Source organism: Ceratosolen solmsi, unplaced genomic scaffold (assembly GCF_000503995.2).
Source record: "Ceratosolen solmsi marchali unplaced genomic scaffold, CerSol_1.0 scaffold29, whole genome shotgun sequence".
Lineage (NCBI taxonomy): Eukaryota > Metazoa > Arthropoda > Insecta > Hymenoptera > Agaonidae > Ceratosolen > Ceratosolen solmsi.
In genome coordinates this window covers 11,390,502-11,401,591 of record NW_011948417.1, presented here as the reverse complement: position 1 = coordinate 11,401,591, position 11,090 = coordinate 11,390,502, and the positions used below count along the sequence as shown (strand labels likewise).

At 20.2% G+C, this 11,090-nt stretch overlaps 1 protein-coding gene across 1 annotated transcript; it reads right to left on the bottom strand.

The window, feature by feature from the left end:
* Positions 1-793: 793 nt before the first annotated feature.
* LOC105359894 (dynamin-binding protein) lies at positions 794-4,033 on the bottom strand. Its single transcript, XM_011496637.1, has 7 exons — positions 3,984-4,033; positions 2,996-3,511; positions 2,775-2,924; positions 2,077-2,697; positions 1,808-1,990; positions 1,175-1,735; positions 794-1,068 (listed from the first exon to the last, which is right to left on the bottom strand). Exons 2-7 carry the CDS (start codon positions 3,509-3,511, stop codon positions 880-882), a joined length of 2,220 nt encoding a protein of 739 aa, XP_011494939.1. The 5' UTR covers positions 3,984-4,033; the 3' UTR covers positions 794-879.
* Positions 4,034-11,090: the final 7,057 nt, after the last annotated feature.

Sequence of the window (11,090 nt, the reverse complement as noted above, 5' to 3'; positions counted from 1 at the left end):
TTTATTAATAAAGATATGATGACAAGATACATAATTGCATTCTGTAGATCTTAGACATATTATTTATAAAATTTATATCCTTAAAACTTATAATGGTTAAAAAATTGACCTACCAGTTTCTACTATGTAAAAATGTCTATACAGCTTCTAAAATTAATATTTTCATAAAACAGATATTTCCAATTGAATTAATCAATAGATATTTTCTATAAATTTTTAATATTATTATTAATTAGTTTTTTATGCAAATTTATTTATTTAAAACATTTATAAAATAAACTATAACTTAATTATTACAATGTTATAATTAGTATTTTACATATACATGAATATTAGACTATTTTCAAAAATTGTTCTATTCAGTTTTATAATATAATTATTTATTTACAACACTGATTATTTAGATGATTCACATATATTCACATAGTGAATGCAGTGAAGCAATATTAAATTCTAGTCATAAAATATAAAATATAATATTTACATTATTCTGTAGTTTAAATTTGAAATTGTAAATAATATGCTAACATAATAAATTGTTGAATTTTTCATTGGACAAAAATATTGCTATCAATTATTACAAATTATAGTAAAATTAACACTGTACAATACATATGTATAGAATAAATTTCTATTAAATTAATTGATTTACAACATAAATAAGATTTTTGGCTATATGGCTATAATTATTTAAAATAATTAAATTGATATTCCAATTTTTATAACTTTAATTAAGTTATGATTAGTATTAGTCATGACTTGTCAAAGTAAGATAAAATTTTTTAATAAAATTTTTAATACTATCCCAGATGCAGATAATATATAGAAAATATCTGTAAGTTTTGTATACTTGTAGAACGTTTACTAAGAAAAAGTTTCTTAAGTTTCTTTATTGTAAATGTAATTATATGGAACATATCCTTTTTGGCCAGTACAATCTTCTACTAACCACCATTGAGGATTATTTTTGTTGTCATGTTTCTTTAACACTTTCAATATTTGATTTCTTCTTATACTCAATGCTCCAGGGATTTCTGTACCATTAAAATTGCATAGTCCGTGAACAAACTAAAAAAATTATTTTTATAATTAATTATACATATTGTAATTAAATATTTTAAACATATTTATAATTAAATATATATATATATGTAAAAATTATTTGATAATTTACCTCACAAATATTTTTATATAATTGTTTTGGTTCAATCTTTAGATTCATAGAATTTAAAAAATTTATTTTTTCATCAAGATTCTTAAAATTAATAAAGTGTTTACTTTTCTCTGTCTCCGCCAAATCTAAAGATATAAGATCAATTGAATTATTAAGACATGTTGCATTAGTGCTTTCTTGAATAAATTTAGCTTCATCGATGAGCTCTAGATATTGTTTTTCTAAAAATCCTTTTAACGACCCGTTATCAACCAACCATTTCGACTTGTTGCCCATTAGATCCTGTCTTTTTATTACTCCAAGCATTGTTCCTTTAGTTACTGATAAATCATGCTGAGTAACACTGGATACTGATTGTGTTACTATATACAATTTGTCAGTAGGATATTTCATTTTTAAAGCTGTTCTATGAACATCAGATTGCAAAAAATAGTTAACAGAATTTTTGTTTAATCTTATATTAGTATCACCATAGCTAAAACGATTAATTTGATCATATAATAATTTGTGATTTATTAAAAAATTTATCAACATATCTTTCATTGAGATCTGAAGCATGTACTATAACAAAAGTGTTTGTTATAAGAAAATAAAAATTTTAAAATAATGAATAAATGTAACAAAAATATGTACCTTTGAAATATTTAGGTACTCTCTCATAATTTTTCCATTATATAATTTTCGAATTTTTATAAAAGCACTAATGCATGTACATAAAATTGCAGTAGCAGCTTGTATACAAATGGGAAGCTCTTCTAATAATTGTTGATTTAATGCTTCAAAATTATATTTTGCGCTATAAAAATCTGCTAAAATCTAGAATAGAATACAATCATAAGAAATATTGATATATAGATAATCATAAGATTAATTAATTAAACAGTTAAGTAATAGTTACATACTGGTCCTTTTTCTTGGGACTTTTCATTTTTTAAAATTGCAGAATCATAATCAAGCATCTTATCATGGCGTTTACTAATCAAAAGTTCTGGTCCAGCAAGCAATGGCATCAGAATATTTAAAGGTGATATTACTTGTATTCCAATACAAGTTTTTAACTGTTTTATAAATTGACATTTAACAATGTTTCTTATTTTCTGAAGTTCCAAAATTTTATTATTAGGTACTCCTGAAAAATATTGATGCAGATGTTCAGTAACAATCTCATTGCAATGAGATTCATTATCTAGAAAAATAATGCATTTAACAATATCTTTTAAAAAGTGTTTTATAGTCTTTTCAAGAAATATAAAATTTTTTTCTAATTTATCAAATTTTTGATCTATTGGAACATTAGTTAAACCTAATGTTACAGAAAGTTTTGCACTTAATCTACATGACTTTTTTGCTACAGAATGCATGTTTAGTTTTGCAATTTTTCCTATTAATGTATTATTAGATTTCAAGTACTTGGTCGTCAATTCTATTTTTCTTTTATATTCATTAATATATCGTGCTACATCTTCCATCACTTTTAATGCTTCAACAACTTTGAATTTATTAGGATGATCATCCTCTGTGTACTATTTTAATTTAAAACAAATATCAACATATACAAATAATTAAATTATTTTAAATCAAATATTAATTAACAAAATACCTTTAATAATTCATTCAAAATTAATGAATATTTTAAAATTCTTTGTACTGGTTTTATTAAAATTGAATTCATATCAAAGCAAGCAATTTGCATTTGTAATATTTTAACTCCATTATAAAAAATTTTCATAATTTCTTCGTTATTTTCGTACTACAAGTTTAATATTTATACATACATTATAATTATTTTAAATATAAAAATGATATAGAATAAAAAAATACCTTTTGTAAAAGAGCTAATGATAACTCATGATTACTGCAATATTTTCCATAAGCTATTTTCATCTTTTCAGATAAATTTAAAAAACAAGATACAATACATTGGTATTTCTCATCATAATTTTTTATTGGTCGTTCTATTAATTTTAGAAATTCTTCAGCAATATAGATAATTTCTAAGATATTTCCAAACAAAGTCGTTACATCTATTCCTTTAGATTTAAGAAAATTGGGATCATGTAAATTAAAAGTTCTGTAAGTAATTTTCAAATCTCGAAGATAATCTTTTTCTGTAAGGTATAGTTCTGTAATAATATTTTGTCTTTGATCAGCTTTCTTTTGATTTATTAAATAATGCTTAGATTCTGCTTTTAGAAATATACTAAGATTTTTTTGGTTTTCTGATAAAATTCCTGTTGATGTAAGGATGGGAGGTGCTGGTGGTGCTGGGCGATGTGGTTCACATAATCCCTTAATATGATTGGTTTTGTTGTAATCTGCATTTTTATTCCTTGTCATCTGTAACAATATTAATTTTAGTATTTAATGCATTAATCCAAACACATTACATGACATTTTATCGTATTAAACAAGAAGAATGCCACTTCTATTATCTATTATGCCTTTTACTCATTCATTGTCAATCTATTTAATTCATTTAAGGTTTTGTCTTGCTTTAAAACTGAATTTATTAGGATACTGTACAGTAAATGAAAATTATGCTAATACATTTGATTCAAGTATAAATGGTTAAAAAATGGACAAAGCTCAAATATTTGATTCTTTTATATTAGAAAATAAATTATATTTTGATGTTAAATCATTGTGTTGTGATCAAATTGTATCGTTAAAGATTTTTTGCAATTCTTTGTAAATTTTGGCTGACATAAGTACAAAAAATAAAAAAAAATTATCTACTTATAAAGAAGGTTAATCATTTTGCAATACACATTGTTTTATTTGTAATTAAAATTTTATATATGATTATTACTTATCCATTTTCTTTGTAACCATGATCAAGAAGCTTGATAACAGTAACTATATCTTCTGTATTTAAGCATAATTTTTCATGCAATTATAATTTTAAAATTTATATTTACTACTCTATAAAAATTGTCTTTAAAACTATTTATTATAGTAATTAAAATTTTAAACATAAAATGTTCATTTTAATTAAGAGAAGGTACAAATATATACATAAAATTTGAATAGCATATAAAGAAAATCCTTTTTTTAGCATGTCGATATATTAAATGTTCTAATTAGTATGTTCTAATTATGTAATCTTACGATTTACAATGACTATTACTCTTTTTAAAGTAAGAAAATTAAATCACCATTATGATTATTTTTTAATGCACTAATGGAAATGAAAAACAATTTATTATTATTTATTTCAGATACTTGAATAATGTATTAATAATTTATAAGCATTTGATAAATATTATGTAATCGCCCATAATAATCCTTTATTTTTTAATAGCGTTAGAAATTTAAAGTATTAAATTATGAATAAAATTTATCCTTATCAAACTAAAAACATAAAAATTAATATAATTTTTAACATTATCTTAATATAATATAAAATTATGTTTATATATTTGAATTGTATTTTCAATTATATATAAAATATTTTTAATATTATTTAAATAATTTGTAATAATTTAAGCAGAAAAAGAAAAACCGAATTCAGTCATTAATTAGTTATGTTTATAATGCAAATTTAATGTTAACTTAATTACAAATTGAGTTAATCAAATATATTTTTTTATATTCTATTGCTTTCTAAAAATGAAATCTCTTTTTCAACTATTAGTTAAAATATTATCAGATTTTCTCCAACATTTTACTGGTTACAATTATTTAATATTTTAAATTTGTAATAATTTTTTATAAATTGATATTTGATGAACATTATTAAATAGATAAAATAAAAAAACATTTTTTAAATAAAATATATTTAATGTACTTACAAATGAAATAAAATTTTATTTTTAAAACATTAAATATTTAGCATTTAAAAATTATAAATACTTGTAAAGACCAAAATTGTTTAGAAATAATCAATATCAGGCATCAAAAAATGAAAAGTACATGTAAAAGAAATGAAAAAATAAAAATACCCTTCATTTGTATAGTTTAAATTAATGGAATTTAACAGTTTAGTTTTTTCACAATAATTTTCTATAATCGTATATGTAATTCTAGATCATAATTAACTTTATACTGCTATTACACAAAAGTGATTACTAAGAAATTGATATATGTAATATTAACTGAATCGAATTTTAAATATTACAATTTTATTTTTTTATGCTTATAAATCATTTAAGTAACGTTTTACGATTGAGTATAAAATCTTCAGTCAAATAAGACATATTTTTTGCAATTTGGTGCATAAGTGAAGGTTAAGTCGCGATACAAGTTGAAACGATTCTAAAATAAATTAATAAACGATACGAAAATAATCATCAATTTTAAAAACTCATTTGGTCTTTCATGCTAATTCTAAATAACTTCATTAAATTAATTAAATCAATATTTAATAAAATATGCACAAAAATAATTCTATCAAGCACATACATAAAAATCATAAAAATCAACATAAGAGTCATTTTTATATATACAATGGTTTACTCTATTTTTTTTTAAATATCAAAAATTGTATTTTGATTTATATTTTATATTTTAAACATAAATATAATTCTTTTATACTAGAAATTACAAATTTCGGAAAATCACTTTTAAAATAAAATTGTTAATTTTTGTTTATAGGTTTTTCTAAATATTAAATCAGTAGTTAATACGGAAGTATACATAAAAAATCATTTATTTTAAAATATTAATATAAATTTATTAAATCAACTTTTAAAATCATTTATTTCATTTAATTATGACTATCATGTATTACATTTTTTTAAATATTAAATTATTGTCCAAAATTAAATAATTAATATTATTTAATAGATTTTTTTTAAAATTATAATTAATAAATAAATAATTGCTACAGATTACATATATATACTAATGAAAAATACGGTAAATTATAATTTGTATAATTATAATAAAATTTATAACAAGAAAAGCTGAGATATGTAAGTAATATTAAAAATAAAAATGGTAAAATTTGAAAAATTAAAATTGTGTCAAGTGTTTATTATCCACCAAACAAGATTAGGTAAGAAAAATTTAGTGTATACAATTTTTGTATTCAAGTCAATTAATATTATCGTTTTTGTACATTTTTAATGATTGTCATGAAACCTATGTTTAGTAAGTTGTTAGGTTTGGTACTTAAACAATTTTAAGCATATAGTGTTTAATCAAAATATAGGAAGAAATCAAATACTTAAACGAAACTCCAATATTGTAAAACTTGAAGATTAACATATTAAACAATATCTGAAATTTTGTAGTTACTATCGACTTATTTCAAATTCATCATTCATTTTATCATTTGAATTTTTAAAATAAGTAAAACTTAATCGAGTATCCAATATTGCGTTGACGTGTAAACTAATTTTATAATTCGAAAAATTAAAGTCTGGCATTCAACCTTTTTATTAAAAGATATTTTTTCTTATAAGAAAAACGAATTGAATAAAGTTTACAATGTAACTTAACATTGATCATTGATTATTGCAATATAGTATCATTACAAAAGAACTATCAATAATAATGGTAAGAAAAGTAATTTGTAATGTATTATATGAAGGAATTAATACTATGCTTTTATAATATCAATTAATTATGAGAATGATTCAGTATACATCTAAAACATATATTATAATTATATAAACCTGCTCACTGGCTCTTCAATGTTTACATATCAATTTTCATGTTTGAATATTCAAGTCGCAAATGTAGTAGTAATTTAACGGCGAAGGACAGATACAATTTGTTCTTATATTATTGAGAATAGTTTAAATCTAGACTATTAAATACAAATAGTTGAAATGTAAGCAAAGTTAGTATGCATAAGATTAGCATTTTTTTTAAAATTATTTAACATGTTTATTATATTATTTATACCATATTTTTGTTTATTTTTAAACATATAAAAGCCAATTATATATTTCACTAACTATAATTAATAATATAAAATAAATTTATAAAATTTATTTGCAAATGTAAAAAATTAATTAAAACTAACTTTTAAATTGAAATTAACCCAAATTTTTTATGCATAAGTTAAATTATTATTCACCCATCAATTATATATTTCTTATTTGGATCTTCAATGTCAAATAGCTGAAAAATTATTCTTTCCATTATTGTCAGAATCATTAAATTAAGATGTTATTGAAGTTTGTCTCAAAACTGCCTTTCAACATGTATCAAATCAAGGGTTACGTTTATTGCATAACATTTGTCATTACTTTGGTCATTCATTGGAGGTAGGCCACTTCTATTTAGAGTTAGTAAGAATGTTATCTTTCTTCATCTCATCATATACTCATTTGTTAATTTAAAAATTTATTAAGATGATTATATTGTCTATAAGCATTTACTTAAATGGTAAGGTATCATTTATTGTTATAAAATATCGAGTAAAATATCTAAAATATACCTACAACAAAAAGTATATAATTTATTATGATTAGTGTGAAACACAAGAATCATAGTATCCATCATTATTGTCTAGATTACAGTAAATTACAGTAATAACTTTTTATATTAAATAGTTGATCTGCAATTTATTTGCTACATCTATTTATATTTTATATTTCAATACAATTTATACATTTATAATTTATACTTCAATGGAAGCATGTATATATTTTGATTTATAATATATCCTATTCATTTCATATTTTCATCTTTTATGATGATTTAATAGAGGTTAAAAAAGTTTCGAAAGCCAGCGAGAGAGAGAGAGAGAGAGATGAAGAAGGATAGATATCAGCACATTAAAAAAAAAACGCAATACTGTGTGATTTACGCTATTCTTATATTTACATATGCTCAAACCTGGACAAGTGCATATATACGTGTAAACATATATGCTTATGCAGCAATAGAAATTAAAAATGAAAATAGTTATTATTTTAAAATGCAGTTTTTAGTTTATCAAAAATAGTATTTTCATAATTATATAATAAGTGTTAATATTTTTAATAATATTAGAATTTATTTATGGATATTTTTATATATGGAAAAGACAAAAATGTCATTGAATATACAAAAATTAAACTAAATATTAATATATGTTGGTATAATATAAAATGTAACAATATACTTAGTTTTTATTTGTATTAAATATATTGTCAAAACAAAATTATTTGGTATGTAGCGTTAGCCAACTGTTTCATTTGGCATTGATAAGTATTGGCTATAGTCTTTAGAGTTTGCTAACATTATGTATTATTATCTTTAATTATTATTATAATAATTTGGTATAGTTTTTGAAGTTTCGTTTGTGTAAGCACTTACAAAATATTGATATATTTTCATTTGCAAGTACAATTACTGAACTATTTTTTATTATGTGTTTAGTCTATTAAATGTCTTATGACCAGAAATATATTTTATTTTTTATCCAAAATAAAAATATAAAATTTGTGTAATTTTATAAATGAATAAAAACTTTTGAAAAGTTTTTATAAAAAAATATAGAATTTATTATGAATTTCTATATATTTTTATAACAAAAATTTACATTAAATACTTAAATAAGGTATCAATGAGGTTCACTGATATCTATTTCTAGTCGTTTTCAAAAAATGATTTTTCGAAAATTTTTTATTTTTCTTTATAAGATATAAGTTCTACTGTGATTTTGTCTAATAATAATATAGAGATTATAAGAAATAAGATTGTACAGATTTTTCGTTTTATTTTAGTAATTATGATCTCATATTGACTTCTTTAATAATTTTTGTAAAATTTAAAATTCTTTGTTCACATTTGCTTGTAATCTAAGCATTATTTGATATGAAAGTGTATAATTATAAAAAACATCTGTATACAATATGCTATCAAACATCTGTTCTAATTATTAAAAAAAATTAGGTATCTTATTTTAATTTTGTCTACCAAATACAAAATATACCGAAATACAAAAGTGTCAAGATACCCGATACTAATATTTAAAAAATTCATTTTAAATCATTTTAAACATTTTTTTATGTTAAAATTAATTCTATATAATTTTTAAAACTTGTAAATATTTTAAAATATATACAAAATTATTTTTTTTAAACTTTGAACTTTTTCTTTTCGAAATATTTTTTTATTTTGTACTCAATTTTTGTACAATTTAGTGTGATGTAGAAAAAAATAATATACGTCGCTTATAATAATTCTGTAAATAATATAATAATTATTATTATTAAATATAATTTTATTAGATAAAGAATAACTTTTGGTAGTGAAGTATTATTAATTTATCAAAGATAGTTTTATTATTTATTAAAAATGTCACTTATTTAATATTAAAATGTAATATGCGAATTACGTTTATTGTGTATACTGAAACCCACATCGATAATTCTATTACATGGAACTTATATTAAATATAGAATCTTCTATACTTAATTATTTGAAAATTTTTTTTAGTTGTAAGATATGTAAAGTAATTTAAAATTGACATATTTGTTAGTGATTAATGTACAATGTTATAATTTTTGAAAATAAAAATTAGTATTACTCACATTATGTAATACTTATATTACATATGATGTGAACATGATAGATTTATCTTTATAAAAAAATTAAAAATTGATTTTTAATCTATAATTTTCTGCTTATACTCGTTTCATTACGTATTAATTTAGATACAACATTTCAGTTGTTTAAAAATAAAGCTTTTGTGCTTTTTTTAAGTTCCATTGCTAAATATATATTTTCGTGAATTATTGACCTTTTGTTTTGTTCGTAAAAGGTTAGTTATTATTATTAAAATTTTATATTTTAAAAAATAAAAAATTTGATTTATTAAATAAAGTAATTATGTCTTATTGACATTGATTTATGATAATACGTGGATTAAAAAAGTGTAATAATATTTTTAATTATCACATATATGTTCGTTAAATTTTGGTAAATTTTATGTTATGTTACATATTTACATATATGCATATCAAACATCTTTAAAAATTTTAAATATATTATTAATATTTATATGAATAATATATTAATTTTCTAAATTTTCGTATCCAATTGAAATAAATTTTTTTCAGACTTTTTATGTTTTTGATATTAGTTATGACAGAACATTGAAAAATAGTATAAACGAGTAAGGTGAATTATGAAACGTATACAAAAATTATTAATAAGATATAATAAAACTACTTTATAAACACATTTAATACTGATGTAATAAAAAATAGTTTAGAACAATTTAATATGATAATTATTCAGTTACTAGCCAACTTTACTACAGTTCCATTTAGTCTAAAAATAATTTATAGGTCTTACCTTTGGATGTGTTCAATATGAAATCGTAAGCTGATATTAATATACATATAATGTATATTATATATATTAAGTTATACATCATAATATTAAGTATTATAATGAGTTATCATAAAATTAAAATTATAATATTTTCTAAAATTTAATTATTTAATGTTTGTAATCAACAGAGACAATATTTATTTATTGATATTAAATTTAAATGTCATAAGCATAACTTAACAATGGTAAGTTTTTATTTCATTCATTTAATAACAAATATACATTTGCGAATAACTACATTTTAAATTTTTATTATTATACATTTATTTTTATGTATAAATGATTGTATAAAATAATTAAGTCCTTATATTAATATAATTTTGATTAAAATAATTTATATAAACTTCATATTGATATCATATGATATAAAATTAATGACTTCGCTTTAATAGTTTGGTGGATATTCTTAATTACCTTTAATAGGGAGTACATTAAGATAGAATACCAGGTAATTTTGATTTTGACATAATTTCTTTTCTTTGACAAATTTACAAATATTGAAAAAGACTCGTATTTGGTACAATTAAATCTAGTTTTTATTTTTATTTTAAGTTTGATGCTGAATTTGAGATTTTACATTCAAATAGCGTTATAATAATTGATGTGTATGCATCCATGCATACATAAATTTTAAATTTAA